At 44.3% G+C, this 19,029-nt stretch overlaps 1 protein-coding gene across 5 annotated transcripts in view; it reads right to left on the bottom strand.

The window, feature by feature from the left end:
* LOC149316087 (chemokine-like protein TAFA-5) overlaps positions 1 to 17,952 on the bottom strand; it is a 76,394-nt gene extending 58,442 nt beyond the window's left edge. For 4 of the 5 annotated variants that reach the window (XM_089514779.1, XM_089514780.1, XM_089514781.1 and 1 more), the window contains exons 1-2: positions 17,602 to 17,952; positions 2,859 to 3,011 (exon numbers count right to left, since the gene is read on the bottom strand). In XM_089514779.1, the coding sequence (XP_089370905.1) occupies positions 2,859 to 3,011; positions 17,602 to 17,698 (250 nt within the window). In that variant the 5' untranslated portion in view covers positions 17,699 to 17,952. The remainder of the gene's footprint in view (positions 1 to 2,858; positions 3,012 to 17,601) is intronic. The other variant, XM_089514782.1, reaches the window with a different exon arrangement.
* Positions 17,953 to 19,029: the final 1,077 nt, after the last annotated feature.

Genomic DNA, 19,029 nt, shown 5'->3' with positions numbered 1-19,029 from the left:
CTGCATAACTTCAGCAGTATGGGAACAACTAATGGCACACAGATAAGAAGGATTGTGCATTAGTGGCAGATAGCACTTTTTCAGCATGCAGGTATTATCTTATTTATTATTTATGGTATTTATACCCCACCCTTCAGCCCTAAAGGCTATCAGAGTGGCTTACAATTATTATTTTTAATTAGACGGTTCTCTGCCCTCAGGCTTACAATCTAAAAGACACGACACAAAAGTAGAAGGGAATGGTGGAGGGAAAGGGGATGAGGTCCAGTGGTTCTTCTCTCCCTCTGAGGCCTGGACCAAGGCAGATGGACTGGAGGGAGGGCTCTTCTTCTTCAGGCTAGCCCTGCCTATTCACTCCCTCATAGGCCAAAGGTTGTCAGTTATCATGGAGGGAGGGCTCTCTTTCAGGTAGCACACTGTGGAAAGATGACTGATTATATATTATTCTTTTTAATAACCTCTGTAGGATAGCTGTGAAATTCAGGGAACTGTTTTTGTCACTTTCATACAGTTCTGGGCTTTGCTCTTAAATTGCCAAGAGTTCTCATCTAGACTAAGTCATGCGTCTCATTCCACCAGTTTGTGATCTGGGCATTTAAGGGTGAGATGTCTCCCTTGCTGAGACTGTGAGACACTCCAGATTTCAAGGATTATTTAACAGTACAAACAGATGTTTGCTACTGATCACCGTTTTCACTGGTGGACAAAGGGGAATCAGCCCTCCCAGCTTATCTCTAGAATGGGTCTAAAGGTAGGCTGCCAGATTCTCCAAAGCAGAGCCTGGAAACTTTCCTGCCTGCCAGCATGACTGAATTCTGTGAGTTGTAGTTCAAAAAACAAACTTTCCTAAACTGTTTCAAATGGGTACAGTGGATGCATCCCATCTTTTGAAGTGATCCCTGATGGAACTGCTCTATTTTCTGCAAGCGCTTCTGCTTCTTCGGAATTCTTCTCTCACATGGCCTATCTGCTTTTTCCTACACTGTGAGTAAGAATCAAAGTTGGTAGATGACCTGTTTGCCTTGCTCTGATCTTAGTCCTGACTGGAGAAGTTTGTTAGACTTTGTAAATGGGAGCATTTTCACCACATCTCCCATGACACTGAGATGTAGTCTTAAAGGGGGGGAAATCACCAGTCTCTGCCACCACTGGGAAATTCACAGAGACTGTGATGTGCATCAATATAAGAAACGGGGGAGGGGGGGGAACCCTCAGCATTTCTCAGCATTTTTTAAGATTTCCTCGTCCTTGCCATGCCTGATGTGGGGCTCACTGGAGCAAGTTGTTTCTCTGAAAGCCATGTTGACTTTTTGTGATTAAGGCAACTCCATAATCATAAAAAGTCAACATGGCTTTCAGAGAAACAAGTCATGCCAGACAAATCTAATCTCTTTTTTTTGATAAAATTACCAGTTTGGTAGATGAAGGGAATGCTGTGGATATAGTATATCTTGATTTCAGTAAGGCCTTTGACAAGCTTCCCCATGACATTCTTGCAAACAAGCTTCTAAAATGTGGGCTAGACAAGGTAACTGTTACATGGATTAATAATTGGTTGACTGACCAAACCCAAAGGATGCTCAACAATTGCTCCTTTTCAAATTTGCAAATGACACCAAATTAGGAGGAGTAGCAAATACCCCAGAGGACAGGATCAAAATTCAATATGACCTGAATAGACTAGAAAGCTGGGCCAAAGCTAACAAAATGAAATTCAACACGGAGAATTGTAAGGAACTGCACTTAGGGCAGAAAAATGAAATGCACTGATATAGGATGGGGGACACCTGGCTGAATGAAACTATGTGTGAAAGGGATCTAGAAGTCCAAGTAGACCACAAGTTGAACATGAATGAACAGTGCAATGAGGCAGCTAAAAAGGCCAATGCAATTTTAGGTTGCATCAATAGAAGTATAATGTCTAGATCAAGGGAAGTAATAGTGCCACTCTATTCTGCTTTGGTCAGGCCCCACCTGGAATATTATGTCCAGTTCTGGGCACCACAATTTAAAAAGAATGTTGAGAAACTGGAGCGTATCCAAAGGAGGGCGATTAAAACGGTGAAGGGCCTGGAAACCATGCGCTATGAAGAACGACTTAGGGAGCTGAGGATGTTTAGCCTGGAGAAGAGAAAGTTAAGAGGTGATATGATAGCCTTGCTTAAATATTTGAAGGGATGTTATATGGATGATGGAGCAAGTTTGTTTTCTGCTGCTCCAGAGAACAGGACCCAGAGCAATGGATGCAAGCTACAGGAAAAGAGATTCCACCTCAACATTAGGAGGAACCTGCTGACATGACAGTAAGGGCTGTTCGACAGTGGAACAAACCCCCTCGGAGTGTAGTGGTCTCCTTCCCTAGAGGTCTTTAAGCAGAGGCTTGATGGCCATCTGTCGGAGATGCTTTGATTGAGATTTCCTGCATGGCAGGGGGTTGGACTGGATGGCCTTGTGGTCTCTTCCAACTTTACAATTCTATGATTCTATGATTCAGAGTTACTGAGAGAGAAGTCAACCTTGCTCTTTAAGGCTTAATCCCAGTGTAACATTGGAGGAGGAAAAGAGTAGAAGAAAATAGTATGCTATTAGAGTTATGATGTTTTTTATAACTGAGCAAGCTGCAGGGTATTGTTCTTGTGCTTTCCTGACACTGCCACTTCTGCAACTGGTTTTGCACTCAATTGTGGAAGCAAGTGGACAAGCAAGTGGTGTTGCTGGTTGTTTAACTTCTGCAACTAGATGTGCAACAGTTCTACAATTGGAAACTGCTTTAAATTTCACCATTGCATGAAGTATGGAACTGACTGTCCACAAGAGCAACATCATTTGCACTACTGGAATAATGCCACTGGCCTTACCATCCACACAGGCAGGTTTTGCTTTTGTTGTCCCAGCGACTTGGCCCCTCCTACAGGCACACCGTGCTGTCTGCCTGGCGATCATCCTCTTGGGATGGCTTATATCTCTGTCCAATGCCGTGATTTCACATGTCCCCACTTCCAGTTCCTTTCCTGCAAGAAGACATTGGATAACAAACCAACTTATTTCCAATGCAACAGAACAAGAATACAGCCTGATCCACCAGACTGGAAATCTAAGAGCCAAACATCTTAGGTTAACAGTACGGCCTAAGGTGGTGACAGTCCCAGTGGCACTGCATTAATTAAGAAACTAGGACAAATCCCAGTGGCAATGCACTAATTGAGAAACCGGGATCTAATCCAGGACAAGTCTGCAAACAGACCACTCATTTAAACCAGAGAGGCCTATCCTTTGATTGGTGGCTGGGAGACTAACACATATGGATGCAAATTGACCAAATGCTTCTTGCAAAAGAATATCAGCTTCATCCATACACTTTTATTAAATGAAAGATCCCCTCATGGTGGCATAGACACAACATAATGCAATAATATACTGCTTGAATAACCATTCCCCATCTCATTGTACTGGTGTGCCCTGTGAAATGTTCGTGCAAAAGACCAAAATTTTTCTACTGAATTGTTTAATAATTATTATTTTGGCTTTCTCTCCTCCAATTCTGGAACTTAACTACAGGGGTGGAGCTTAGCTGGGCCTGTACAGTTCTGGCTGGCTGGCTATCGTAATGCTGACAAAAGGACATAGTTTACTATAGTAAGATAAATCGCGAGGACATTGTTCAAAACCAGTAGACTCAATTGTCATTCGCACAATTAAGCTTCATGGCATGTCGCTAGAGCAGAATTTATAAAATTTACTTTTTCTTTTCCAAGTTTTGCACTAAATCCAGAATATACGGAGTTCCTTTTCCCTTTCTCACCAGTCCCACATGGATTTAATGCTGGGCAACTCTCTAATCAGATATTTCAAGCATATATGCAACATGAAGATAATTATGAACCTGAGGTACCCAACATGGTGTCTGTGGGTATCACTGCTCCTGCAGGCACTTCCCTTGAAGCTTGCCAGATCCTCTGCTGATTTTAAGAACAGCTGAGGGGCTACACAAACTGCAGCCACCCTTTCAGTGCCGGATCAGGACCACAGCAACTACATGCCACAGCCCCGATCTGGCCTTTCCACAGCACAAAAAGGAGCTGCAAAAAGCACCTTCTTTCTGCACCATGGAAAGGGCACCATAGCTGCTAGCGCTGTGGCTTTTCTGTAGTGCTGTGTCATTTAGATGTAGTGCTAGGAGCGTCGTGCTGCCACCCACTGTGTGGTGGGTCATGGGGCATCACACTGGCATGCATTATGTGGACACCATACCCCCACTCTGCCCTGATGCTGGCCTTTATGGCCAGTCTGTCAAGGCCCTAAGTGTCCTGCAGCACCCTTAAGACTAATAAATGTATTATAAAATGAGTAAATGTATTATAGCATGCAATTTATATTCCTCATCATCAGACAATCTGATGACAGCTATTCTGCAAGTACACTCATGACACTGTTTCAGTCTCAAATATACCGATTGGTTCAAAGTGCTTGAGAACTCCTACAATAAGCCAAGAGAGCCAGTGTGTGTAGTGATTTAAGCACTGGATTATGACTCGAGACCAGAATTTGATTCCCAGCTCAGCCATGAAACCCACTGGGTGACCCTGAGCAAGACACATGCTCTCAGCTTCAGAGGAAGTCCATGACACCCCCGCCCCCCACTCAACAAATCTTGCCAAGTAAACCTCATGATAGGTTTGCCTCAGGGTTGTCATAAGTCAGAAACGACTTGAAGGCACACAACACACAATAAGCCAAGTGTCCTTTCAATGAAACTCAGATGAGCAGATGATTACACACATTCAATCATTACAAGAATTCCAGAAGAAATAATTGACTTTTTTACAAATACGGTAAAGCACATGGAGTGTCAAGCTGTTCTATTGCCATCCATCCAGATATTTTACTTAAGAGAATTGTTTTCGCTATTCTGCAATCCAGAGGATACCATATAAGAACTGGTTAGCAGCAAAACACCCTCATGTACTGCTTGTACAATGTTCCTGGGGCACTGCTTCTGTGAATCCTGCTTCATCTTTGCCACTACGTACCCACACCTGCCCTCTGCCAACATCGATTAATATCTACATGGATTACTTCAACTCCTACATACCTCCTTTCAGTTCACCCTCTTGTCAGTTGTTGACCAGAGATAATGTACCAGGAGGTCCCATGAAGGTCTGGAATAATTACTGATGCACAAAGGCCATGACTCATTATTATTTATTTTACTATTGTTTTCCCAAATTCCCTTTAATTCTTTGCAAACCCTGCATGTTGCAATGTGATGTATAATGTACCTGAATCTTTCTCCTCTTTCTTTCTCTCTTTCTTTATCCTGTCCCTTAAATAAGTTCAAAAACTGCTCTGCTTCCCTTATTATATGAGTGACAACAGTTTCTCATTTCCTCACATCTTCTTCAGTGGCAGTCGTGTGATGAAAACATGCGAGATCCCTGGGATTTATACATGCACGTGCAGCAGCCTTTTCATATTTATTTGAGCTGTAATATATACATTCAATCTTCTGCTCCCTTTGTCTCTCCTGGAGAGTGTTATTTGTTATCTGAATAAGTAAATGTGAGAGCATAAGACATTTCTATTAGAACTACATTCCCTAGTTGTGATTTACCTGGCTGCTTCCTCTTTTAGAACTTTTCCTGCTTAGGATGGATTTGGGCCAGATCCTGTATAATTCAGACAGGGACGTAGCCAAGATTTTGGGAAGGGGGGGTCCAGACTAAGTGCCACCATTATAATGGGGTTTGGGTGCGGCAGCACAGCAACACACACCATTCATTTTATCTAACGGAAGGGGGGTCCGGACCCCAAGAACCCTCCCCCGGCTACATCCCTGATTCAGAGCTACTTACATAACAAATATGTTTTTTTCAAAATATTGTTGCTGTTGTTGTGTACCTTCAAGTCATTTCCAACTTAATGGTGACCTAAGGTGAACCTATCATGGGGGTTTCTTGGCAAGATTTCTTCAGAGGTGATTTGCCATGGGCTTCCTCTGAGGCTGAGAACATGTGACCTGTCCAAGATAACCCAGTGGGTTTCATGGCTGAGCTGGGAATCAAACCCTGATCCCTAATGTCATAGTCTAACATTCAAACCACTACATCATGCTGGCTCTTTAAAAATATGTGCACCAATAATCTGAAATTCTGTTCAGATCAGCCTATTAAAGGGTACCCCAAGGTACATACAAGGGACTGTGTCACTCACCCAATGTTGCTCAGGGGCAGGGTGGTCCTGAGGCAAAGGATAAGATGGCTTCTTCCCTATTCCATACATGGAAAGTCATTCAGGCTTAACAGCAGAATTTTACCACACCTGCAGCACAACTAGCTTAGGGAATGCAAGCTGGGTCAGGAGCAACTCACAGATCTGTCTTCCACTACTCTCTTGGACTCATCACTATCTGTCAACAAACACTCTTGTTGCCATATCCCACTCTGCCTAAAAGGGGGATGTTATTACTGGGAAGGCTGTTTCACACAGTGATTGTATTCACTGCAACTACATTGCATTTAACCAAGTAGTGGAACATACAATTAAGCCACATGAGGCAACTATCTTAGGGGGCAGGTGCTGGGGGCAGCAGTGACAACCCTCAATAGTTTATCCTAAGCTTTCTGACTGTTTCCTTTTCATGTAGGCTGTGTCACACAACCTGTGCTGAAGCCTCTAAACTACTCTACTGTCTTCAGATGTGATGAAAGACACTACAAAGTTACCACTGTAGAAGTACCACAGCTACTCCAGGGGGTGCCATTTTGTATTTTGCTTCAAGCAGCAAAATATTTTAGGCTTAGAATCATAAGAGTTGGAAGAGACCACAAGGGACATCCAGTCCAACCCCCTGCCATGCAAGAACTCTCAATCAAAGCACTCCCGACAGATGGCCATCCAGCCTCTGTTAAAAGACTTCCAAAGAAGGAGACTTCGAGGAGGCAGTGTGTTCCACTGTTAAACAGTCCTCACTATCAGGAAGTTCCTCCTAATGTTGAGGTGGAATCTCTTGTCCTGGAGCTTGCATCCATTGTTCCAGATCCTGTTCTCTGCAGCTGCAGAAAACAAACTTGCTCCCTCCTCGATATGACATCCCTTCAAATATTTAAATAGGGCTATCATATCACCTCTTAACCTTCTCTTCTCCAGGCTAAACATCCCCAGCTCCCAAAATTTCTCCTCATAGGGCATGGTTTCCAGACCCTTCACCATTTTAGTCACTCTACTTTGGACACTCTTGAACGTCCCCCATTTGGCCTCCTTGGCAGTGAGGACGGCATCTGGTCACCCTGATCCAGCATGATTGGTGTCCATGCCATGTTCAGGCCAGAAGAAGTGACCTCCCTGTCAAAAAAAAACCTCTTAAGACATGGGCAGTAGTTTGTGTTTTGTGTGTCAACTTTTGTGGTAAACTGGGGCCATAACTGGGCCCATGGCGTTTCTATGAATTGCCTGTCCCTGCAGGGTGGACATGTGCCAGATTATTGCAGCCAATTAGGAGCCAGTCCCAAATTTTTAGAAGTGTTCACCTGAACATCACATCTTGTATATTTACCGCAGGGGATGCTAGTCTAGTCACAACAGACACAACTGTAGACCACTTTTTAAACAGACTAAACAGTTATATGATAAATGGAGCTGGGTGGGGTGGGGTTGATGCTATTTAGAAATAGAATTCAGCACCTTGTATAGCTCCATTAAACCTGAAGTGGATTCACTACCCCAAATTGGACTGATAACCAACTGGGGAAAATTTGAAGGTAATAAACTATGGGAAAGACTCTCCCTGTATTTACACACAGAACCAGCAGATAACTAACCATGACAGGAGTGGGAACTGTTCAGCCTCCCAGGTGTTGTTAACAGGAACTCCCAGAATTCCTTGCCATTTGCTATGCTAGCTAGAGCTGCTGGGATCTGTAGTCCAACACCATCTGGAGAGCCATGTGATTCCTGACACTCATTTAGGTGATAAATGGTCTACTAAGAAAGGCTCTAGCAAGATACTACCTGTACTGTATCACAAAAAATAACAGAAGCAAAATGTGGAATGGACAAGAATGATGGTGTTTGTGTGGATACATAGATAAAATGATGTCTGCCTTTAGATATAGATGTTTTCTAAAGGAATATTGTAAAAATGATAGTTTATGGGTGAGATCTGTGAGTTCTCAGAATATAATTCAGCAAATGGAACATGTGCCCTTGATCTTGTCCTGCCCATGTTCTCAAGACCTCAAGGTGTTTCTATTCTTATTGTTATGTCCTGGAACACACAGGAAAAAGCCTTTGCAGATTGCCCCTCATTCCAGATAATAAAACCTAATAAAAGGCAATCCCAAATAGTTGTTTTTCTCAATGGCAGTGGCTCAAAACAGGAAGTTCAAAGAAAAATATTGCAGATACAAATTAACTTCTACTATGTAATGTAGTACTATCATCACTTGTTATCCATCGGAGTTATTTCTAATACTTGGCTTTTGGAGTTTGAATTCCATTATAAGTTTTAGTGAGGTTACAAAATCCAGAAGTAAAGTCTACTAGAATGGTTTTATAATAATGGGTTACTAATGTTCACCACAGTATGTGTGCACATGTTGTAAGGGACACTGCTTTACTCAAATATTCTGCTTGATGCAGCATGTAGGACCATCTACCTAGAATCCTACCCCTACCTACTTCATAGAAACGAATCTGCTTGCAAGTAGGTGTTGCAATTTGCCATTTCAAGCAGCATATTTATGTCAGTTGTGTATCACACACAAGCAATAGCAATAGCAAGTACATTTCTATACCCTTCATCAAGTGCACTTAAGCACTCCCTAAGCAGTTTACAATGTGTAAGCTAATTGCCCCCAACAAGCTGGGTATTCATTTTAGCAACCTCGGAAAGATGCCAGGCTGAGTCGACCCAGAGCCCCTGGCTGGTACTGAACTCACAACCTTGTGATTTGTGAGTGAGTGGCTGCAGTATAGGCATTTAACCACTGCACCACCAGGGCAATACAACAGCATTGAAAGAGATAAAGATGATGAAAGATAAGGAATATTCCAATATGAAAAAATTGAGACTCCACTCCAAAAAATATTGATTGAAAGAAAAGAGGGAAACATTTCAGCTGTTTTAACTGTCTGAGCAAAGAGGTGATCTAAGTACATTAAGGGATAGCTGCCATGGTCTGTGGTTTCAAAATATGCCCTAAAGTGTCAAAATGCAATTATAATCTGTGTCAGTGATTATAAGAGTAGGAATGGATGGTACAATTCGTTCAAGGATAATTCTATGTGAGATAAAAATGGTTGCCCTTCAACATGCAGACTCCTGGTTTTCTAGGTATACTTACTGATGCTCAACAATTTTTCCTTCCAGTTCACATGCAATGATTCCCCCCACCCACCCTGAGTCTCAGTTGGAACACAAGAGATAAGTACTAAAAGACTGCACCTTATCTCCCCTGTTCTATTTCATTCTTCATTATTTGTTGTTTTCTGATTATATGACTTGTGATGAACAAGTTGGGAGGTATTTGAAAATTATCTAGTGCAACCCTCTGTCCTAAGGCAGGAAACGTATTGCATCCAAGCTCCAACCACACTGGACATCAAACCACCTAGAGATTAATTACGAGTAATGTACTAATCCATCACCAGACAACTTACACTAGACTGGCAAGACTTTCTGACTTTTAGTTGTTCAACAAGAATTAAAAAAGAAAGATTTTGCTTTCTCTAAATTAGATTTTTAGAATCCCTGATACATAGTATTGCAGATGAAGACTTGTACTTACACAAATAGATTGTCCCAGTGGATATGTTATAGAGCACAGCAATTTGCCTCTCCCCTGGATCAGCATTTTCCATCTGGCTCTCCAGATTACTTTATACCTGCCTCTTGTTGGTAGACAAAAAGCAACAAGTACTGGTAATACCCAATGGGAAAGAATGTAGAGAAGAGACAAAAAGTTTTAAGGGTGTTTAAAAAGATAATTTTATTCTTCCAATTAACCCAATGCGTTTCAGTATAGTAATATTGAATGGCCTTTTTCAAGGGATGCAACTTTAACATCATCTACAGGAATTTTAAAAATATGTTTTCAGTTGCCAGGTGTAAGCGCAAAAAACACTTTTCTTGGAATCCCTGTAGGCAATTTTAAAGTTGCATCCCTTAAAGATGGCCATTAAATATTATTAGGCTAAAATGTCTTGGGCTAATTAAAAGAATAAAGTTGTCTTTTTAAGGCACCCTGAGACTTTGTCTTTTCTCTACATCAGTTTGTTGGTAAACCCACAGTGCTGTAGTCTAAAAGAAAGCAAATAGCACAAACCTGAAATCTGCCTGTACCTGACCTAAACTATATAATAAAAGCAGAGAGAATGAGCAAATAAGAAGCTTCATGTGACTGTAATGAAAGTTCCAAGATTAGTTACTGATTTGGTAGGGAGGCTGAAAGACAGAAAATCCCAGGTATACAAAATTCCTATTGGTCACAAGTGAATTAATGTTACAATCTCATGCATATCGACTTCTCAGTTACCTAGGAACAAGGGTTGTGGCTTAAGTGGCCTCTAGGCAAGCCATTCACTTAGCCTCAGGTGACAGTCCCATTAGTAATATGGGGGCAATACTCCTTCTTCCTACTCTGTGCAAGCTATTCCTGTTTTTGGGTTTTTTGAAGTTTTTTCTTCCCTCCCTCCACTTCTAAATGTTCCCTACCTTTTGCCATCATGACAGTTATCACATGCACATCTCTTTACATTCACAAAGAGTATAATTAGTATGGGCAAACTAATCCTCATATGCTTCATCTAATGTAGGGCTGACACATTTATCTCACTTTTGGGAAAACAGCCAAAGCCCCCAAACAGTCAATTTTTTAACTTTGGATTTACACTTATCTCACTGATTTGACTGAAATTACCCCCACCTTATACATAAAGCCTATGAGAATGATCAAATAGAAGTCCCAGTGATGCATGACAGCATTGCGTCAGGGTTTTGCTCAGAGCACAAAGCCTTAGTTCACACATCACCTATATGAATTAACATGCAAACACCTGTGTAGCCTGCCATGTATAACAATGCTGGACTGAAATTTTCTGCTGTGTATACAGAACTTTGCAAATATCACAACCCACCAGATAGTAAATCATTCTAAAGCCAGTATGCACTGTACTGACTGTGACAGAAGCAGAGGGAAGCTTAATAACACTGGATATCAAACAAATTTCTTTTTCTTTTTTTAAAGGAGGCACTCCAAACTGTGAGCATCTCCAAAAATACAGAAGATTGAAGCCTATGTTGCATGAAAATGAACAGTCACTGCCAGTGAAGGCTGCTTCATTACATCAAACAGGGCACTGCCCCAACCAGCTCAGCATCCCCAGCCCACTGCTGCCTGCCTCCTTACTCATAGCTGGCCTATGGAGGGACACTGTCTGTCAGCTTGCTCCTTAGTCAACCTCTCAATCTTGTCTTCAGAGAACTCAGCACGCAAGTCACCTCCCTAGAAATACTCATAGGCACACAGCATCACCCCCTTAAAGAAACAGGGGCATCTTCCTGGGTAAAGGTCTCTACACTTAAAGAAAAGCAATGCTGGGGAGAACAAGGGGATGGCAAATTTAAAAGCTTAAAGGGTTGGGAGGCTGATTGTCTGAATTGAACTGGGTTGGTGAGGAGGTTATTTTAAGGTGCTGCAGTTTCTCTGCCATGAAGGCACAGCAATGAACCACAAGCAATCATCATTTCAGCTGCTTTGCAAACTGCTCAGTGAAGAAAGCTGTGCAGCAATGGGCCTTAGGATCTACAACACACCTGAGCCACTAGCAAGAGAGCTGAAAATTTGGCAGTGTCTCACATTCATTGCATTCTGGAGGGCAGCCTTCAGCTCTGAGCTCCTGCTTGACTGGCTAAGGCTGCATTGTTTGAATTATTTGCACACATGTCTTGTTACAGTTTGCTAATTGTGACATTGTTTATGGATCCACAACAGATCTGCAAAGTGCCCCTCACATCCTTGTTTGCTTATGGCCCTGTCTTGGGAGCTCTCAGTGGAACGTTTACGCTGACAGTGTTCTTTACTGTTTCTGGGTGAGTGAACATCAGCACGGAATTTCTTCTGCAGTTTCTCAGCTTGCAGGGCTGTTTGACAATGTAGTCTGGGAAAAATAAAATGGGGGGGGGGACCAGAGTGACAAATCAGTGACTCAACAGAGCTTGTTCTTGCTACCTTAAAGGACAGATTTTTTATGAAAAGGAAATGCAGATGGGCAAGGAATGCAGATGGCTGAGCTGCTTGGCACACCCCCCCTCATCCCTAAAAATTCCTCCTGGAAGGGAGATTTTGAAAAGTGGGACCTCAGTTATGTATGTATGTATGTATGTATTAACTTTCTTTATATCCTGCCATTTTCCCAAGACTGAGGCTCAAGAGAGCATACACATTAAAAAGATTACAATCAAAAACATACAGAAAGCAACATAAAAACTTCATTAAACTATGAGCCATATTTAAAAGATACACTGTAAAAAATTTCAAAACAATACAATTTAAAACAATACAACCCATATAACACTTTGTTAAAAGCCTTCAATTCTAAAAAGAATGTCTGAATTAAAAAAAAATGCTTGCCAAAGAAAGGGGGCCATCTTATACTCCCTGGGGAGAGAATTCCAAAATTTGGGAGCAATCACTGAGAAGTCCCTCTGTCATGTTCCCACCAACTATATCTGGGAAAGTGTTAGGACTGAGAGAAGGGCCTCTCCTGTGGATCTCAGGGTCTGAGCATGACCTAAGCCATTTAGCACTTTGAACTGTGCTCAGAAATAGATTGGTAGCCGGTTGAGCTGTTGGGGCAGGTGAGCTCTTTGTCCCAGCTGAAGTTTCTGAACATTTCAACTCAAATAGAACTCAATCATAGCAAAACTAGCACACCCTGCATATTAGTGTGGTGAGGTATGCATGTATGTGGAAGACGTTGTTTAAATCTAACAGTGTTGCTTGATTTGTTCTAGCCTTCCCTGATTCCTTCCAGATGTGTGGGATTATAGCCTCCATCATCCCTGGGAAAGATGGGAGTTGCAGTCCAAACACATGAGGGAGCCAATCTGAGGAAGACTTGGTCTACCTTTATTGTAAGTGGCTTTGTTAAAGGAAAAAGGCAATTCCCAAATTTCAAAAGGTCCTGAATCCTATATTTAAATTTCATAAAATGTCCCCAGACCACATTCTAAAAACCAAAGAGTTAATCAGCTTGGTTGGGAAGTCAAAGTAGTGAGATGCCATATCTGAGATCTGAGCATCGTGGTTACTACAGGTTGAGTCTCAGTTATCCTAAATTTTTTGGGACCAGAAATATTTTGGATATAGGATTTTGGGGGGAAATATGAAGCCCGTACAGACAGGCCAAAATAAATCTGCTTCGGGTCACTTTGGAGGTATGCTGTTCAAATGACTGGAGCACAGCTTTGGTGCTGCTTCTGTCTTTTAAAATCTGTGTGTCATTTAAACAGCATACCTCCAAAGTGACCCAGAGCAGCTTTATTTTGGCCTGTCTGTACAGGCCCAAAGTTTGTGCACACTGAATCACCAGAAAGCTATGATGCCAATATCTCAGCCACCCAGGTGGACAGTTTTGGATTTTGGAATATTTCAGATTTTAGTATTCCAGATAAGGGAGATCCACCCGTAGTTTTTCTTCAAACAGCCCAGCCCCAAAGGCTGAGAGGGATTGAGGTGGCTTTTCTTTAGGAAAGTAGTCTCTGGGAAGGCAGGATCAAAATTTCAATGTCCTTCCTGTCTTTTACATAGGCTTAGCTTATTTCAGTTTCTGTCCTTTCATTTCCCACTCTTTGATATCTTTCACCCATGAGCTTTAGGAACAAAATAGACAAGCAACACCTAAATATACAAACAACAACTCTGAGGATTACGACACCATTTGCAAACTGGAGACCCATTACCCCCTACTGTATAGGGCTATGTGTGTGATAGGAGTTAAACCAAGGGTAAGAATTGATTGGTCCTTCAGACATTGTAAAACTCCAGTTTCCAGTATTCCTCACCATTTGCTAGGCTGGCTAGATCTTCTGAAAGCATCAGTTCAACAACATCTGGAGTGCCTCAAAGGACATGGGGGAATAAACTTGCATGGCAAAATGTGCCATTTAAATTGCAAATCATGCATATCAGATTTCAGGGGGATGACACTTTTGAGGGGTACAGATTTTTTCAGGGGGGGGGGTCAGCCAAAATCATGAGGGAGCCAAAATGCATCCCCAGATCTTCAAAAATTACCCATATTGTGACAGAGACCACTCAACTATATAAGGGGAAACAATGTACAGCACCATGACCTCTTTGCAAAGAGAGGTCAGGATATTAAATGTACAGTAGTAATAAACATATAGATAAAAGAAAGCAACCTAGTCAGGACCACAAGCCCAAACTATACGCTGGATTAGAATCTGATACTGCTGTTTAGGATGCTGCTTCATACTGGATCAGAACATCAGTTCCTCCAGCCTATTGTTGCCTGCTCTTTAGCTGGCAATGGTCCTCCAGGATTTTAGACAGAGGACTTTTCTATCACATGCCACTTGGTCCAGTCCCACGTTTCAGTTCCACAGCCAAGTGTCAACAGGAATAGGTTCCTCACTTAACAAGACAGCATGCTCTGGGATGATTTATCCCTATTGTTCAGTTTTTAACTACTGTACACAGAAAAGCTCCCCCCAACCTTGCAAAAGCATTACAATTTAGAACCTGCTTAGTAAAAATGTGCTACTTGAAGTCATGGTCTATAAACCCATGACAATCCATGAGCCATCAGCTGCCAGTCCACAATGAGCTCCCAAGAAACTATGAAGATATGATGAAAATTGCTGGTCTGCCACACCAGATAGCTTGAGAAGCACTGTGGAAAGCAATTCACCTTATGGACAGAAGAGGCCAGAAAGAGCGGAGCCAGCAAGAGAAACAAGGTGCTGAAAAATGGGCAGCTCCTTATGCTGAAACTATGGGTAGGAAAAATATCTCCATTAGGAAGAGGAGCTGTTGTTCACCCATGAATTCCTGGCTTATCATTTTAGCATTGTCAAATTAGCATTGCGAGAATACCTGGCTGAATTTTTAAGACCTTTTCCTTACAGAGCAGCAAATATAAGACTCAAGCAATCCTTCAAGTTCCCATGTGTGAAACAGGAACAGACTATCATCCTACCACATGCCACTGCTGCTCAAAGTTAGCAACAGGGCTCTGGCAAGTCTCCAGAGAAGATAACTCTTTCTTTCTTGGGTGGAACTCTCTGATAAATTTGAACCTGTAAGCCTCAGATGACTTTGCAGTGCAAAAATCACTGAGTACACTGGAACAAGTTGACTGTGGAGGAATCCTAGTGGTATACCTCTGTAGAATAGAAATATGATCACTCTGAGCAACACAGTATCTGTGAACTGCTCACCATAAACAAGGTGGTAAAGACAATAAGGGTGATGCAAAAGCAAACTCACCAGGCAAGTGTAAGTGTCTTCAGAAGTAAATCCCACTGAATTATAGATTAGGCCAGTGTGTGCAACAGCCTTCTCTAACTAGAGGCCCATTCATACTGCAAAATTACAGTGCTATATGCCACTTTAAATGCCATGGCAACATCCAATGAAATCCTGGGATTTGCAGTTTAGGGAGGGACTTTTAGAACTGTAAACCAGAGAGCTCTAGCGCCTCGCCAAATGACAAGCCCCAAAATTCCACAGGATGCTGCCAAGGGAAATAGTGCTACAGTTGTGTGTTGTAAATGGGCCCCTGGTGCTTTTAAATCTGTTGGACAGTAACTTCCACGTTGGGTGATGGGTGCTGTAGTCAAACACAACTGCAGAGTGGGGAAAGCTGCTGTATAGGATTGTAGCCTTCACTTAGGATTCACATCCTTTGATGGACATCAAAGTTTTCCCCTTCTTTTGAATATGTCCCTCTTTGGTTGTTTAAATTGGATGACTGAGTATATATATTTGATTTAGTTAGAAGAGTTGTCCTCTATCCTGCTTAGGAGCCCATCAAGTTCTGAAGCTTCTCAGATAAACTTGTTATTCAAATCTCCTGCATCCTGAGCCTTTGCTTAGAAGCCCCTCTGCTCTCAAAGGTCTCATTCTCACATACCTCTATAGAGGATTACAGCTTTCAAATGACCCTATCTGAAGAAAGAAAAGAAAACCTGTAGGCAATTAAAAAATGAAATGAAATTGAAGTCCTGAAAATGACCCAGGGAGAGACAGAAGGTCTGGGATTGGTTGAAAGTGATGTCACCAGTCCCTGGCTCTTGCTTTTACTCCTCGCTGTGTTTGAAATAAAATGGGGAAATCAGTTCATTATTTATTTACTTAGGAGAACCCCTAAACTTTGGATTGGAATGTCACTAATCAAATATATCCACGCTGTCTTCTTGAACTTGGGCAGAAGTCATCTTTCACAGCCTAGACTTGACTCCTGCTTTAATGGTGGGGAGGGCAGGGACTCTATTGCCAAAGCTTTATCCAAGCTGTGTGCCTGGATAGCCCAGATGTTATTATGTCAATGGGTCAATATTTCAGCTGGCTCAGGTTTCTTTGTTCCCCCATCACCACCATCATGTCTCAATATTTCGGCTACCTTTTGTTGTTCAAAAATGCAGTTTCTTTTTAAGTATTTTTGCCATTTGGCCTGTGGGACCTTATGCACATGCCACATTTTCTTGGCTGAGAAAAAAGTATTACACACCTATTTGATGCCTTTACAGCATTTCTCCAGGCAAAGTAGACCAAGTCTATATAGGAAAGTCTTTTGCTCTGTTAGTCTCAAAGGTGCTGCAAGATCTCTTTGCAGACTGCTATTCCAGACTAACATGTCTCTGAATTTTACCAGCATTTATCCAAGTGAGTCTTGGACCTCCAAGCAAGCAAACAAACAAGGAAGGGATTCTGAAATCTATTATTTCTGTACGACTTTGCCTTTGCTCTCTCCCTTTGCGGCCTAAATACAGGAATGGCAATTATGGCAAAACGTCCCGGGTGAGAGGCGCTCCATTTGTTGTTGTTGGGCTGTGCTTTAAGTCATTTTCTGACTTAGGGTAACCCTAAGGTGAATCTATATTTTATGGCAAGATTTGTTCAAAGGGGGGGGGGGGTGCTGTTGCCATCCTCTGAGGCTGAGAGAGTGTGACTTGCCTAAGGTCACCCAGTGCCTTTTGTGGCCAAAGCAGGAATTGAATCTTGGTCTCCAGAGTCACAGTCCAATGCTCAGACTTTACACTGTCTTTTTCCAAGCAACTCTTGCCCTCAGCTATGGACAGAAGCTGCAGAGAGGGAGTTCACCCTCAACCATCCACACTGGAGAAATAACCCGGTTTGGCACCGCTTTAACTCTTTGTCTGGCTCTTTGCTATGGAATTCTGGGAGTTGGAGTGTGTTGTGGGGCCCAGAGCGGAGTGATTTCTCCAGTGTGGATGCAGCCCTCCCTCTCGTGTGCTCACTCCTCCTGCCTTGGAGGCCAGGAGGCCCCTTTCCTGCGGGAGCACGATCAGCCGAGAGCAGCAAGGCAGAGAGGCTGAAGACTGGGCGAGGGACTCACCTTCCTTCGTGGGCTGAGAATAGAGGAGCCAGAAGAAGAGGAGGCAACCAAGGACGGCGCTGATCCCTGTAGAGAGCTCTCTCCATCCGGCCAGCATCCTTCTAGAGGGCTTCCCCAGATGGGCCCCCAGCCCCAGGGAAGGCAGGGCCCGCCACTCCTGGCCCCGGAGCCTCCTCTAAGGCCGGCTAGCAGAGGAAGAAGGGCAGGCTTCGGCTGGAGCCCCTCCAGCTGGGAACGGTGCCCAGCTGCTGCATCCCTTGGACAGCCGAGCCAAGGCAAGCCGAGCTGCAGGCGGCTGCATCGGGCGAGGGCTTTTCCAAAAGGATTTCGATCAGGGAGGAGGAGGAGGAGGAGGAGGAGGAGGGGAAGGGGAAGCCAGCCAGGGGCAGCTCCTCCGGGTCTCCTCCTCAAACGCCTGGCACTCTCCCAGGCTCCATGTCCCCCTCCCGACAAAACACCAAAGCAAACACCCAGCGACAGCCCCGTCCCCGGAGTTGGGAGCAAAGGCTTCTCAGTCCATGCTGCTGGGGGAGCCCAGGAAGGAAGGAGGGCAAGGCGGGAGAGGAGTTGCAGCCCAAGTCCTCCAAGCTCTGTCTGGCCGTCCTCCTGAGCCTGGCAGCAGCAGCAGGAGGAGGAGGGGGGCTCTTTCCCGCCCTTCAGCCGCGGATGCAGGGGGCCTGGGCTGCGCTGGGCAGCTCCCTCTGGAGGGGCCCCGGGCCGCCCTCGCGCCTTCCTCCTCTTCCTCTTCCTCTTCCTCTTCCTCTTCCTCTTCCTCTTCCTCTTCCTCCTGCCAGAGCGGGGGGGCTGCTGGCTTCCTGGCCCGGCCTCCTCCTCCTCCTCCTCCGGGCGCCCAAGGCAGAAGCCGGGGAGGCGGGAGGACTCCTCATGCTTGGCTCGGAGGGAGGCTGGCTCGGGGCCTCCTGGGGCTACCTGGGGCTGCCCTTCCCCCGCCTCCCTCAAGGCGCTCCACTGCGGCTTTCCTCTGCTGGCCTTTGGGGAGGGGATCGGGTTTTAAGCTGAGGGGGGCCCTCATTTGGAAGGGGCTCCTCTGGGCTCTCCTCCGAGGAGGGTCTGCCCTTGTCGGGGATGGAGGCCCCCAGAGAGAGAGGGAAGGCCGGGACTGCAGTCCCTGGAGCCAGCAGAGGCAGAAGCAGAAGCCAGGCTGGCGGCTGCTCCTTTCCTGCCGCCTTTGCCAGCCGAGCCCCAGGGCCAGCCGAGGGCCTCCTCCCGCCCCAAAAGGCAGCCCTTCGGGGGAAAGGGGGTCCTGAGGCGCCCCACGGAGGGCATGCGGAGGGCCTCCCGGAGAGAGAAGGGCCAGGGAAAGAGGACCTGACGGAGGAGGGGACCCAAGCGAAGCGAAGTCTGTCTCCACGGGGAGGGCGTTTGGGAATCCCTCCCGGAGAGAAGGGGGCAATGGGGGACAGGTCT

The sequence above is a fragment of the Sceloporus occidentalis genome, unplaced genomic scaffold, assembly GCF_023333645.1.
Source record: "Sceloporus occidentalis isolate IW3139 unplaced genomic scaffold, rSceOcc1.0.p SCAF_3, whole genome shotgun sequence".
NCBI classification, from domain to species: Eukaryota; Metazoa; Chordata; class Lepidosauria; order Squamata; family Phrynosomatidae; genus Sceloporus; species Sceloporus occidentalis.
The sequence above is the reverse complement of the archived record's forward strand: the minus strand, read 5'-3'. Positions and strand labels throughout refer to the sequence as shown.